This window comes from Brassica oleracea, chromosome C2 (genome assembly GCF_000695525.1).
Source record: "Brassica oleracea var. oleracea cultivar TO1000 chromosome C2, BOL, whole genome shotgun sequence".
Taxonomy (NCBI): domain Eukaryota; kingdom Viridiplantae; phylum Streptophyta; class Magnoliopsida; order Brassicales; family Brassicaceae; genus Brassica; species Brassica oleracea.
The window spans coordinates 26,916,822-26,931,907 of NC_027749.1; the positions used below are offsets into that span (position 1 = coordinate 26,916,822).

Here is a 15,086-nt window from a genome sequence, read left to right on the forward strand (position 1 = left end):
CATCATGCATATGTCATACAAAGTATATAATATATATATATATACGTTTTTGAACCAAAATATTATAATATATTTAAACCAATTTTAATTATATATTTGTTTAAATATTCCTAATTTATTTACTAATGAAGTTATTTGGAATATAAAAACAAAATCAAAGTTCAACAATTTGAAATTTTAACAACCTCAAGTTGGAACTAGACAAAAAAACAAAAACCGAAAGACCGAACCGGAACTGAATCGAAATGCCTGAAACTGGAACTGGACCGAAAACCTCAAATACCCGAACGGTTCCTTTATTTCTATATTCGAAATAACCGAACTAAATAGAACCAAACCGAGAACCAAACGAATACCCGAATATATAAAAATATCAATTATATATACACTCACAACGGATCAGAATCTGAGAGTGAAGATGAAAATTTTGCTACAGAGGAATCAGCTTTTTGGAGCTTCCATTGGAATCTGAGAGAATCCAAGAGAGACGGAGATGGTAGTGAGATGATGACTCCGAACAGCCATGGTGACGTGGCGCTATTATTCATGAATTTTGAGATTTCTTTTAAGGATTCGGTGATTTTGCCAAATATTCATAAGAGCTCAAAAAATTAAAAAAAAAGATATTTAATAGTTGATATGACAATCAGAACCAAACTTTGACATTTTTCTCTTTGTACTCCCGTGCGCGTGAGTATATGTGCATCACATTGTGTGGTGAACATGACTGAAATATACTATATTACAAACCATATAATATAGTCGAAGCACTCATACAAATATACATGGTGAAAAGAGAAACATGTTACAAACGTTAACAAAAACACTACACCAGCATTAATATTCTAGACTATACAATGTACAGGTTAGTCGAAGTAGAAACACACCAGAGCATCTACCAAATTTCTTATGCTACCAATCATAATAGAATGAAACCAAAAAATACAATTTAGTTTATCTTCTTAGATCATTTTGTAACTGGTAGCAGTAAAAGTGAATGCATAAATAAGAGCGGCAGATGAAGAGATTTAGTTGTTGCTACGTAAACTAAAATAGAAGAATATGTGGTGGGAGGAGGAAAAAAACCTACACTGGAGGTGGAAGAGATGACAAGTGGTGACAAAGGTCAAAGAGAAGATGGCGGCGGCGACAAAATAATCAGTAATAGTGATGGTGAAAATAATAGGATCGAGGTGAAGAAGAAAAAGAAAAAATGAGCGAGTTAGATATGATGTTGTACAATTTGGGATATAGAATAACCCAAGGCGGGACAAAAGGTTAAACGATACTATACTATAAAAGTATGTATTATAGTATCTACTAACGTAAACAAAACATCATACCTACTTAATTCATTGGGGTACGTAAATGACGCTGCTATTGTGTCATATAGGGTGGTCGAATGTGTTATCTACCAACAGAAGAAACACAAGAAACTAATTCAAACCGTAAGAAGATCACAATTGTGGAATTTAGTATAGAAGACCCACATATAATCTAGTTGTTGCGTAAGCAGTTGAAAGTTATTTTATACTATCAAAGATAATAGTATAGAAATAACACAGCTAGTATATAATACATAGGAAACCTGAAATTAGGTATGGTGTCCGAATAAGTATTGGAAAAAGAGACAAAAATATTTATGTAGAAATCTAGTTTGGCTGCAGAAAAGCATAGGTTAGATGCACAATAGGAAGAGGAATAAAGGCACTGTTATAAATGAATAGCAATTGATAAATAAGTCGTCAGATTGTACTTAACCATACATAATTTTCGAAATAATACACAAATTGAGATGTCCGCCCTAGTAAAAATGGGGATATTAGTAGCAAAGCTTAGTAAAATCGAAAACTTATAAGTAGCATATGAGTAGAGAAAGCACATAGGGGTTCCTCCAACATATCATTATGGGAGTTGGTCAGGGGTGAAGGTCGAGAAAGCTGCAACTGTATGTCTTCACTTCAACTACAAGTGAAGCATAGTGAATTTTCACATCATCCAAGACAATCATGGAAGCGCATATGTATATAAATCACACTATACTATCATGTCAGCTGCTATAGTACATGTCTGATTCACTTGTTCTGTTTTATTAAGATGGATAGTATAGTATATTCGTAGCAATTACAAAATACATTTGCTCACCCTTTCTACGAACCCATAAATTAAGTAGGAAAAAATTGCAGAAACACAGTGACAGATTTAAACAGGTCTCATATAGATAAAACATGCCTAGATGAAGTTCAAATCACAATCTATTGCCTGAGATTACCTTTTTTCAACTGCCTATAATTGCTCCAACTGAATCTTCAAAAGAGACGGTGTTTCCGATTAAGTTGCCATAAATACATAGTGGGCTCCTGCCCCGGAACCCTAACTCTGCTCCTCCACCTGATGTCTATCACACACCGTGTTTCGAAGTGTATCCCTTTTCCTTTCCAACCGCCGATGCACAATCGATCTCTCAAAATAGTGTTCTCCAAATCTCTCGTCTCCGCCGTATGCAAAAAGGGATGAAGTGAAAATGATTTTTTGGTTGCAAAAAAAAAGACCACTGTTTATCTTTCACGCGTAGAAAATGACACTTTTGTCTTAATTCATCATAATATGTATTATATCATAGCCATTTTGTTGCTTTGTGTATTTCTTTAATTTACATCCTACAATGGACATGAGTCCGAATTTCCCTTAAGGATTCTTTTTCATTGGACGATTACCGCACTTTTTTATTTACACAACTAATCAACATTTTTTCCTAAAAAATCATATTTTTTCATTGTGAATCGATTTTTTAATGTGCTTCGATTCGCACTTTGCTTACCTCTACCATCGACTTATCTATATTTTACTGAAAACATGTCAATGCAGTTTTAAAAAGCAAGTGTAGAATCAGCCACCAAAAACTATTCATCGCAGCCCCAACCCTCACAACTGTGAGAAATAAACTCTTAAGTCTGTCTTAACCATATATCTGCACATTCAAATCCAACTAGACTACACGAAACACAACGAAAGCATATTTATAGTTTTTTTTTAAACACAAAAACCACAAAAATATGGTTTTCGACACCAGTCCTTACATATACCACAAGATTCACAACCATATCTTTCTTAGCATTTTAGAGGTTTAATGCTTTGAGAATTGAGAAGACTTCCTCCTCTTATACCTCTTTGATAAATGACAATGGAGGGTGTCAATAAGGCCACATCGATGAGATCCACATTATCAAATAAAGAAGCTCAAATGAGTACATAGAGTGGAAAGTTGTTGTGAATAGATTCAATCAGAAAATTTGTTAAAGTTAGTCTTTTTCTTCATAGTTTTCTCTCTGTTTTATGGGAAGCTTGTCGTTGCTCTTCTTTGTAATAAGCTCACGGTGAGTTTGTCTATTCTGTGACAGAAATAAGGGTAGAATTGAAAAAGAGTATGAGATGAAAACATTGAAAAGAGAAAGTGAGAGAGAAAGAAAATTGTTGAGGATAGCCTCAGATATATGTTGATCGTAATTCGATAAATGTTTTTGTAATATTCCGAGTTGTGATATATGGAAAAGCTTAACATAATTGATTTGGCTACCTATGTCACCAAAGTTGACTTACTGTTTTCATCAAATATTCGTTTAAAACTCCAGAGTTAAGCGTGCTTGGACTGCAGTAGTAGAAGGATGGATAACCTATCGGGAAGTGATTCGCGATGCCGTGCGAGTGAGGCTAAAACACGAAAAAAGGTCGGTGGTGATTACATGGTCAGTAAATAATGATTTCGAATCGCGGGCGATAAAGATCGATCGGAAATTTCAAAGAACGAGGTGGTCGAAGAATTGATCGTGAGTGAACTATGAGTCGAATAAGTTACTCGACCATAGTTAGATGATTTCTTAGATTGATCAGACAGACGTTTTGGAAGCATAACGTTTTTGGAAGCACGATGGTTTAGAAGCTCGACGGTTTGGAAGAATGACGTTTCTTCAACACGAAGTCTTCTACGAAACTTCATATCAGGGAAATATTATTTCTAAGACATTGGAAGCAGGATGGGAATCAACCAGGACGGGAAGCAAGTACGACGGGATCAAATCACGACGGGAAACCCGAAATTGGACGAAAACCCTAATTTCGGTATTATGAAATCTTTCGAGGAAGCCGGAGGCTCGGAAAATATTTTTAAGGGATATCAGAATTCATCTGGAGTCTATTAAAATATTTAGAGCATCAGAACGGGAGCGGAAAAATATTCGGGATTGATCGCGGGACGAAAATTCACCAAAAGGGCCAAAATCGCGTAAATCGACCGAGAAGCTCGAGGTGGCTCGATCTAAGGAGGTGTAGACGTGCATGAAGCCATTCCATGCAGCTTGACACATAGAAGCACGAAGTGGAGCGGCCAAGCACAAGATGTCACGACGCATGCAACCGAAGCATGCTGATCGACATGTGTGTGCTGCTGTGGCGCCTTGCATGAGTTCCAGTCATGCAGATTTACATCTGGGAGGAGTGGTGGCGTCCTGTATGAGGCTGAGACATGAAGTCAGCCATGTGGAGCACGAGGTGTCGCAGTACCTGCGATCTGCGCATGCGAAACGACACGCAGAGGCCCGTGTGTCGCAATGCGTGAACACTAGACATGCAGAAAGCCAAATAGACGTGGGTGCGTCTCCTTGCATGTGTCTGAGGCATGCGGGCTGACACACTGTCGCTGGTGTGGCTCGTCCTTACTGGTCGACGAGTTCTATAAATACCCAACCCGTCCCTTAAGTTTCAGACATTCATTACACACCAAAGCCACTTCAAAAACGTGGCTAGAGAGAGAGATAGAGAAAGAAAGTGGTCGATTTTAAAGTATGGTCGATTCTGAAGACCGATATTCCACCGAGAAGGTCAGTTCCGTCCAATCGATGATTCTTTACGATTGTGAGGCGGAAGCCCTGTCCAATACAATCCGTCCAGGACAGTCAGTTCCTTTGATGATCAAGTGGAGGTGCCATCCAGAGTTAGTTCAGTTCCACATGTTCGGATCAGTCGAAGTTCTGCTCGATACTCCGCCGGGAAGTCGAAGAACTGTCCAGAAGCTAAAGGAGGTTCTGTCCGAGTCCAGATCAGTCCGTCCAGACCTGTCAGCTTCTTCATGGTGAAGCCGAGGTTGTGTCCAAGACAAGATCATTTCAGTCCAGTCCACTCCAGACGTTCATCTTAGGTTTTGGCCATGTCCTCTCCGATCAACCAGCAGCTTCTCGCCTAAAACATTGTGAGTTGGTTTTGTGTGAATTCCACCTGGAATTTAGGGAAGATCGAGTCACATATAGAGTAGAATGCTGACGGTTTTGCATGATATGGTCCTTAGGGTTATTTATTAAATCGGACTCAGCTTAGCACAGGCTAGCTGAGATGAAATGGAATTATGACTGAGATAATAACCTGAAGAGGACTAGGATGCATCATGATTTATATTCTTGCGTGTTGATATGGTTGAGTGCAGGTTCCCGTTATCTTTAAAGATAGTGTCATAGCATGAGGCCGAACTATCTGGGTAACGGTTTGATTAAGTAGATTGATTGAGTAGATTTAATTAAATGCTTGCTCGTTTAATTAATCTTGTTGATTGAGGTTAGTCATCTCTTGGTAAGGGAGTAACTAACTGGTTGAATTGTTTAGTGATGATATTGTTGTTAGTGTCGTAGACTCCTAAGTATCCTTTAGTTTTGGATTGGAGTCTTGTTCCTCAGGTCTTGCCTAGGGATAGTCTTCTTCTGGCTTTTGTGGTAGGGAGATAGGATATTGCCGATAGAGAGGAGGAAAACGAAGTCACCATTTCCCGGGCTAGAGTGTTGTGTTGTGTTAGTGTGTCGTAGGGGGTTATGGAACCCTCAAGTTAATGTAGCACCGATATACAGTGTTACGAGTTAGATCGAGTCGTAGTTACTCATAGTTATTATTGTGATTGTGCTTGGTTGTTGAATGTTTGTCTTGCAGTTCTGACATTAAGTCTTAAGTCTGGTTTAGGTACCAGATTAGGCTTGGTGTGTATTTGGTTAGTGTAGGCCTGACGTTGGCCTTTATGTGTTTGAGTGATTGCTTGTGAAGGGTGGTGGATATTGAAGCTAGGCGCTATCATTGGTTGGCCGATCATGTTCTTGTCTAATTGTTGGTCGACCGGCTAATGATATTTGTATAGTCTAAGTGACTAACACTACATGAGTACTGATCTCGGGCGTATATATGGTTAACAAGGGATTGGTTGTCGACTTGTTTTAATGCAGGTTTCCATTACTTGAAGCTAGATCAGGGCAGGAGGCCAAGTCTAACTTAGTAGCGGTTTGCTTAGCTTTAGCTTTGAATGCATGCTAGGGCTAGAATGATTGTTATTTTGGGTTGTCTGGGTTAGAGCCTAGGTTGCGGGTAGAGGCCGCCAGCTCACTGAGTAATACTAGATTACTCATCCAACTCCGTTGTCCTTTTTGTAGGTCGCTTTAGGTAAGGATGATCAGATAGCTTGGTGTTGGACGTTAGGACCGCCGGAGTAGATTTCATGCCTTTTGTAAACGGTATTTTGAGATTGTGTTTAGTTGACTCGATTTGGCAATAGGCAATTGGACGTTAGGACCGCCGGAGTAGATTTCATGCCTTTTGTAAACGGTATTTTGAGATTGTGTTTAGTTGACTCGATTTGGCAATAGGCAAGGCCCAGTCTTGAATTATTCATTGTATGAATATTTCCTAAATCAATAAAAATAATTGTTTTATCTGCGCTTCATGAGTACTCTGATATTTGACTAGTCCGGTCTAACACAACGTCAGGTCGTAGTACGGGTTAAAAAGCCTTAGGCCTCGATCTAACAGAAAACGCTAACTCTAGGTACGGGTTGCAAAGCCTTATGCCTTGACGCAGCGGGACGAGTTAGTGTATGAACTAGTCGAGGTCGTGGAGTAAATTTGTGACTTTGACCGGATCGTCCCTAATCCATCACGTAGCGCTTCCAGACCATGGTGTTGGGTTGGATGGTCAGTCATGTTCTTGTTTGATTGTAGGCCGGTTGATCGACCATATGTCTAGGACGGTTTGGGGGTGTTACAGGCACGTCTTTGGTTATACTGACATCACCTGTTCAAAGGGTAACTCTAAGGCTGCAATGCAGGTTTGATCTGCTCCTTACCAGAATGAAGACAGTGGGTTGGAATCAGAAACTGCGTCTGTAAATAACATGAACCCAGTGTATGCTGCTCTTGATGTCTCAACGGGTTTCCAGTTGGGTACATCGCAATCCCGACTGGCCGGGGACTCAAGAGGAGGCAAGAAACAGAGGAGACGTCCTCCTTCCTGGAAGAGAAAAACCATTGTTAATGTTGAGCAGAGCAACTCAGAGAAAGTAGCGTCAGGATCTATCTTGCCTGCTGATTCTTTTCTAAAGCGCAAGTCCTCTTCCGAGATTGAGACTAACCCAACTAAAAATCTGAAAACCCAAGCAAATACGGTGGCTTCCGATTTGAACCCACTGCCTCCCCAATGAGCATACTCAGCTAGAACTGTCAAGGGGCTGGTAGTCCGGAGACAGTTCAACTAATTCGGAAAATGCGGCGTACGTTTTTTTCCGGATTTTATGTTCTTTATGGAGACAAAGCAAAGGTTTAGTTTTATTTCAGATTTACAGCAGACTTTGGGTTATGATAAATTAGTGATTGTGGAGCCAATAGGCTTAAGTGGTGGGTTAGTGGTTATGTGGAAGAGTTGTTTTGATGTTGAGATTCTGTCTTCAGATAAGAGAATCATCGACATGAAAGTTTCTATTGGGTCGATTACTTTTTTCTTTACATGTGTGTATGGAGACCCTGTTCGTGCAAGAAGGAGGGAAGTGTGGAACAGACTTGTTCATATTGGGTTAATGCGTGATGAGCCGTGGCTATTAACTGGAGATTTTAATGAACTCTTGTCTAATGACGAGAAGTTGGGAGGTGATGTACGAGAGGACTCTACTTTCTGGGATTTTCGAAGCATGGTCCAAGAGTGCAAAGTCAGAGAGCTGCGCACCACTGGTAATTCGTTGTCATGGGAAGGAGTGAGAGAGCAAGTTTGGGTGCAGTGTAGGTTGGATCGTAGCTTTGGTAATGATGGCTGGTTCCATTTATTTCCAAAGTCTATTACAGAGTATCAAAGCATGTGGGCTTCAGACCACAGGCCGCTGAGAATTAGTTTCTCCTTAGAAATAAGAGAACATAACAAAGGGAGGTTTTATTTCGATAAACGTATGCTACAGCGTGAAGGTTTTATTATCAGCACCCAGCCAACCGTAAAATTTTTATTTTAGTCATTTTATTAACATTCCATCTTGATGCAGATGGAAGTTAAAAAATGAAAAGCAAACAAACATAGTTGCATTCAGATGATTCATCTGGATGCATGGACGAAATGAAGAAAAGAACAACACCCAGATGGAGCATCTGGATAAGACATCTAGATGGACCATCTGGATGCATCTTCCAGATGTACAAACGAACAGGGCCATAATATAAAAAAAAAATCTAAACAACTCAAAAACTTGTTAAGAAAGTCGTTTTGGTTTTTCTTTTGCAAATTTCTTCGAACTTTTAATCCATGGAAAATGCACGGGAAAACGGCTTATTCATGCCTGAACTAGGGGTCACTGAGAAAATTCATACTTTAACTTCTACTATATGCCAAAATATACTTTAATTAATCAAAAATTTGAAATTCGTGCTTGAACTAGAGATCGTTGAAAAATACATACCTGAACTCTTATTGCATACTAAAACATGCCTTAACTAATAAATTTGAAATTTACCAATCTTTAGAAGACAATGTTATCCCAATTTTGACTTAAACTCTGTTAATTAATTATTAATGACGAACTAGGATACTTAATTGACTAATGAGTTAGGACCATTATCTCTACGACGTTGTTTGTTCTGTGTTTTGTCTCTTCATTATGTCTTGTAAGGATCCTTCACTTTGTCGCATACAAAGAAAGAAAGGAGCGGAGATAAAAAAAAACACAGACGACATCATATTGATAATAACCCATTGTTTTAAGGTTTTGGCCCAACTATTATCAGATTTGACTTATTCCAATTTGATTTTCGATTAGATCCAATTATTATTCATCTGACTAATTAGCCAATTAAGTATTATCATAGTCATCGTCATTAACAATTAATTAACAGAGTTTAAATCAAAATTAGGATTTACATTGACTTCTAAAGACTAGGCATAAATTTCAAATTTTTGATTAGTTAAGGTATGTTTTGGCATGCAATAGGAGTTGGGGTATGTATTTTTTTTATCAACCCCTAGTTTAGGCATGAATTTCAAATTTTTGATTAGTTAAGTTATGTTTTGGCATTCAGTATAAGTTGAGGTATGTATTTACTGCTGCAGTACCTGAAGAGATTCAAAGATCAAACATCGTTTCATTTGTTTTGGTGGATTAGTAGTAGCAATAGGCCTGAGACTTTTATCCGAGATCCGGATTCGATCCGAGATTCGATCCGGATCCGATCCGAAAATCCGGATATCCGGAGGGGTCGAATCCGGATCCGGATAGTAAAATGTTGGATCCGTCAAAGCCGGATCCGGATATCTTAATTTTTAAGTCCGGATATCCGTATCCGTAAGTTTTATTAATAAATATTTCAAAAATAGTAATATCTATATATATAAATTAATTTTATTTAATATATTTTCTTTTTTATAATAGTATATATAAATTTTATGTAAATTTTGTAATATTATACATAGAAATAATTAAAGAGATTATATTTTTTTTTATTTTTAAATTATGATATTTTATATATATTAATATTATTTTTTATTTATTTAAGGATCAAAATTCGGATCCGGATATCCGCCGGATATTACAATTTTTGAAAGGATATCCGACATCCGGATATCCGAGAACCCCGGATCCGGATAAGGATAGTAAAATTATGGATCCGCCGGATAAGGATCCGAATCCGGATACCTTAAAATTGCCCGGATACCCGATCCGTCACAGGCCTAAGTAGCAAGGCCGGCCCTCGGCTAAAGTTCATAAAGTAAGGGCTTTAGGCGCCAAATATTGTATATATCTAAGGGGCGCCAAATTATGTAGCGAGATCACTATAGCTTAGTGGTTTATGTTTTTCATTGTGATCTATAGGTTGTGAGTTCGATGCTCCTTTCGTTTTTACCATCTTTTTTTTATTCCTAGCATTGTGTTCTTATAGATATTTATATGTTTATAACTATTAAATCAAAACCAACATAATAAATTATTAATTATGTTTTTAAAAAGATAAATCAATCATTAAACTTTGTATTTTATAGTAAAAAATATTATTTCAGATAAAAACACAACATATTTAAGAATTATCTTATGTTTTAAAAATATAATTTATTTATGAGAGTTTTATTATATTTACTTATAGTCAATTATCAAATATAACATATAAATAAAATATTATTAATATATATTCATTAGTTTTTATCAAAATATATATGCTTATTGTTGTGTTAAATTTTAAAAACATTCACATATATTTTAGAAAATATATTTATTTGATTAGCATTTAATTATATTTTTTATATCTAACTATAAATTTTATAATAAAATATTATTTTCAGATAACAAAAGAATATATCTAAGAATATCTTATGTTTTAAAACATGTTTTTTATTTTTGAAAATTTTATTATATTTATTTACTAATTAATATAATTATTCATTAAGGGTATAAACGATATTAACCACTCTAATTTTTAACGTGAGATTTCGATTTCAAAAATTTACTTCGCAAATAATAGTATAGATTTTGGAGAAAATAACAATTAAAATTGCCTCATTCGATACTTACCTTTTCTAACAAATTTGTCTATTATATCACAAATATATTATTAAATAAAAACATTTAATTAAGCAAATTTTAGTTATATAAATGTTATTCTTGCGGTTTTTGTTTTTTATTCTATTTTTTTTATAAAATAGCTTTGTAAACAAGATAATAGTTATAAAAATGATTTAAGTTATCAGTTGCTCGATTTCAACATTTTAGTTTGTATTTTTAATCGGTCTTCACCTGAACTAATGTGATTCTTAATATCACATGTAACTCTTTTGCTCTATTTATTTGCATTTTTTTTTTAAGTTTTTATAATTTTCTAGGAATTTATCAAACCTACACAAACAAATTATCATAAATTCGGTTCTAATCCGTGAGACAATTCACAAAGGAAAAATGATGTTGATGTTAATGAATTTTTATCAGATGTTGTCATATTATACAGTTAATGTTTTAATAGAAAATGTAACAAAAATAAGATTGACAACCAACTAAATGGATTGCCAATTATGATATTAGTAGAACCAGTATGGCTTAAATATTGTAGTTATTTCAAAATTCATCAATAAATTTTATATTTCATGAATAATGTGATTTTATCTCTTTGTATTTTATTTTATTTTTGTTAACAATTTAGAATTTAATAGTATATTGCATTATTTTGATTATATGCTTAAACGTGCAATAAAAAATATTTTTATATTTAAGGATATAATTTTCTTGTCCGCTTTCGGCTCTACATAGGTCCGGACTGGCACTGAGTAGTAGTAACAGAAAGTTCCACCTGCTGCCAGAGTCTGTATCTGTAGCATCAAGAAGTGTGACTTAATTGCTTTCTCTAATGCCATGCAAGGCTCTTTCCCACGCGTTATTCCTTGCTCGGATGTATGTTTCAATGTCTCTCTCTTTGCTTCGTACGGCTCATCGTCATCCACTGGTCATCCCACCGACTCTTTTTAAAGAAATAAATTGCACGTCGTCATCACAATCTAAAACCATTCAATACTCCGTATTAATTACTTTTGTGTCATCACGCTTAATTAAATGGACAACATTAATTTATCTACCTAACTTTTCCAGTGGTTAATATTGTTATAGCAAGTATTAATATGAGTTCGGTACATTTTAAGTCTAAACCAAAATAAATTAGTTAATAATCGGTTTACATTCCGGTTATTAAGCTCTCTCTTATTGTAATTTGCGTCTACAAGGGCAAAAGGCGTGCTTACTTTTTGCTCCTTCCGCATTAACTCAATCAGATTGTTTAAGAATCCAATCCAACGAAGTCACTTCGGAATCAATTCTCTGATTCTAGCTTCAAGGGGTTTCCCGTCGCGAGGATTTTGATACGGAAGTGTACAATTTGAGACCTTTCTGATCATTTTATGATTCTGAGACGATCCATCTGATTCACCCAACTCGATTCTATTACATGTGGTCGTATCTCTCAGCGTTTCTAGTCTTGTCTTGTGGTGTATGATTTGTTTTCTATCTAAAGCTTCCATCTTTGATACTGCTTCCTCGTTTTCTTTATTACAGCTGTGGCTAGGACAGAGTAAGAACACGCGAGGTCGGTCTTGATTCCTTCAACACGGAGGTTTGAAAATCTTCTTCCTGATCATATTTAGAGAGAGTCTTGTAATAAAAGTTCATTCCTTTTTTTTCGGTAGCATCTGGAGATTATTAGCAAACAATGTCTGATCTCAAGGAGCGTTTGCTTCCTCCGAGACCCGCTTCAGCTATAAACCTCAGAGGAGAAGCAGCAGCGTCTCGCCCTTCTGCCTCAGGGAGACAGCCTCTCCTCGGAGTTGACGTTTCAGGTCTCAAGAAACGTGGACAAGGTCTCAAGTCGTGGATCCGCGTTGACACTTTCGCCAATACACAGGTCATTGAGGTTGATAAGTTCTCAATGATGCGTAGATGCGACTTGCCGGCACGTGACTTGCGCCTGCTTGATCCTTTGTTCGTGTATCCCTCTACTATCCTGGGGCGTGAGAGAGCTATTGTTGTTAACTTGGAGCAGATTCGTTGTATTATCACTGCGGATGAGGTTTTGCTGTTGAACTCTCTCGATAACTATGTGCTTCGGTATGTGGTTGAGTTGCAACAGAGGCTTAAGGCAAGTGCTGTTGGTGAGGTTTGGAATCAGGACAGGAACGAACTCATCAGGAGGAGGAACAATGTGTTCCAAAACTCGTCCCCTGATTATTTGCCTTTTGAGTTTAGGGCTCTTGAGATTGCTCTCGAAGCTGCTTGTACCTTCCTTGATGCTCAGGCTTCAGAGTTGGAGATTGAGGCGTACCCGTTATTGGATGAGCTTACCTCAAAGATCAGTACTTTGAACTTGGAGCGTGTGCGTAGACTGAAGAGCAGACTTGTGGCGTTGACGAGAAGAGTTCAGAAGGTGAGGGATGAGATCGAGCAGTTGATGGACGATGATGGGGACATGGCTGAGATGTATTTAACCGAGAAGAAGAAGAGAATGGAAGGTTCTTTGAATGGTGGTGATCATCACTCTTTACTTGGCTACAGATCAAACGATGGTCTTTCACTCTCTGCGCCAGTTTCTCCTGTTTCTTCTCCTCCTGACTCTTCAAGGAGACTTGAGAAAAGCTTGAGCATTGCGAGGAGCAGGCATGACAGTGCAAGAAGCTCGGAAAGCGCAACAGAGAATATAGAAGAGCTGGAGATGTTGCTGGAAGCTTACTTTGTTGTCATTGACAGCACTCTCAACAAGCTAACCTCGGTAACATAAGAAACCACTCCTTTGTGTTTAGTATCAGTTAAAAGCCTGTCTAATCCTCTGCATTTCTCTTTTACAACTCAGTTAAAGGAGTACATTGATGATACTGAAGATTTCATCAACATTCAATTGGTATACCCTTTAAATCTTGATCATGCTTATACTTTTATTTTGCTTAGAATCTATGGTATTGGCAGGATAACGTGAGGAATCAGCTGATCCAGTTTGAGCTGCTGCTAACTACAGCAACGTTCGTGGTGGCCATCTTTGGGGTTGTAGCAGGGATCTTTGGGATGAATTTTGAGATAGATTTCTTTGAGAAGCCTGGTGCTTTCAAATGGGTTTTGACCATTACTGGAGTCTCTGGTCTTCTCGTATTTTTGGCATTCCTCTGGTTCTACAAACGTAGAAGGCTCATGCCTCTGTGAGGACATATAACTGCCCTAGACAAGTAGGAGATTTCTATTTTACCGTTTAATGTTGCTTTTATTAATCATCTGTGACCTTCACAAGATGGAAACAGTGCTCTAGATGAAATATTATGAGAATGAAGCTTTAACTTTGAGGCATTATAGATGAGAAATCTTCAATTTATTTTGATACAGAAACTTATGAGTACGTATCTGAACAAAAACCAAACTGGCTCAGACATTACGGAGTTAAGTTCCTATGAACTACTTGTCAGAGGATGAAGATGAAGAGAGACGCGCTTTACGAGCTTTATCAGCCTTCTCCATGTAATCTTGGTGAGACCGATGATTAGATCCTAAAAAGAAACCAGAATTTAACAAAGAGTTTAAAGATCAAGGAAAAAACCAAACATACATAAGAAACTACTAAAACGATGTGATCAGGAGAGACAAAGCAGACAAACACGGTAGGACTGTGATCATGCAAGATGCAGGTCTACGATCCTAACACGATAAAAAAAATTGTGACTCATCCTCAAATTCTATCTGTTAAGCCAATCTATCAATCATTTTGTTAAGTTTTCTGGACATTTAATCTCTAATGAATCCCAATACATTTTTGCCAATAGTCCAAACATACCATTGAATGATAAATTTAACAGCTTATGAGATCAATCAGTACCGCAAAAATGTCATAACCCCTCAAAAAGAAACATTTTTCGATAAAAAAATCTTTACTTTGCATCTAATTATAGCTTGTATTGACACAAAGAAGTTGAAATTAATCTACAAAACGAATCAAACCTTGATTCATAAGGTACCAAGGGATGCCGAAGATGACGGTGAAGATCCCGATCCCAGCTAAAACGTGATTCTTCTCCCCACTGTACACATAGTGCCCTAAACCCTCCTCCACCCCATGTTCGAAGCTCCATTCATCTTCTTCTCATTTACCATCTCCGTCGTTCCGACAACTTCTCCGACTCAGGTTTATCAGGAGATTTTACGACCCTTTTTTCGTCGGCGTTTCAGGACCATCTTAAATGGGCTTTTATTTACTTAAGCCCATTAACATAACCTTTTTATTTACGTGAACCCCCCCCCCCC

General features: G+C 37.3%; 2 protein-coding genes across 3 annotated transcripts; one reads left to right on the forward strand and one right to left on the reverse strand.

The window, feature by feature from the left end:
• The first annotated feature begins 11,969 nt into the window (after window positions 1-11,969).
• Window positions 11,970-14,143, forward strand: LOC106327663 (magnesium transporter MRS2-10). Of its 2 annotated transcripts, none has more exons than XM_013765883.1 (5): window positions 11,970-12,263; window positions 12,366-12,423; window positions 12,497-13,572; window positions 13,654-13,701; window positions 13,767-14,143. In XM_013765883.1, exons 3-5 carry the CDS (start codon window positions 12,520-12,522, stop codon window positions 13,995-13,997), a joined length of 1,332 nt encoding a protein of 443 aa, XP_013621337.1. In that variant the 5' UTR covers window positions 11,970-12,263; window positions 12,366-12,423; window positions 12,497-12,519; the 3' UTR covers window positions 13,998-14,143. The 2 variants fall into 2 exon arrangements, with proteins under 2 accessions (XP_013621337.1, XP_013621336.1); XM_013765882.1 differs by having other exon boundaries at window positions 12,016-12,260.
• Window positions 14,054-15,048, reverse strand: LOC106323882. Its single transcript, XM_013761932.1, has 3 exons — window positions 15,039-15,048; window positions 14,784-14,924; window positions 14,054-14,335 (listed from the first exon to the last, which is right to left on the reverse strand). The coding sequence occupies exons 1-3, from the start codon at window positions 15,046-15,048 to the stop codon at window positions 14,244-14,246; spliced, it is 243 nt and encodes an 80-aa protein (XP_013617386.1). The 3' UTR covers window positions 14,054-14,243.
• Window positions 15,049-15,086: the final 38 nt, after the last annotated feature.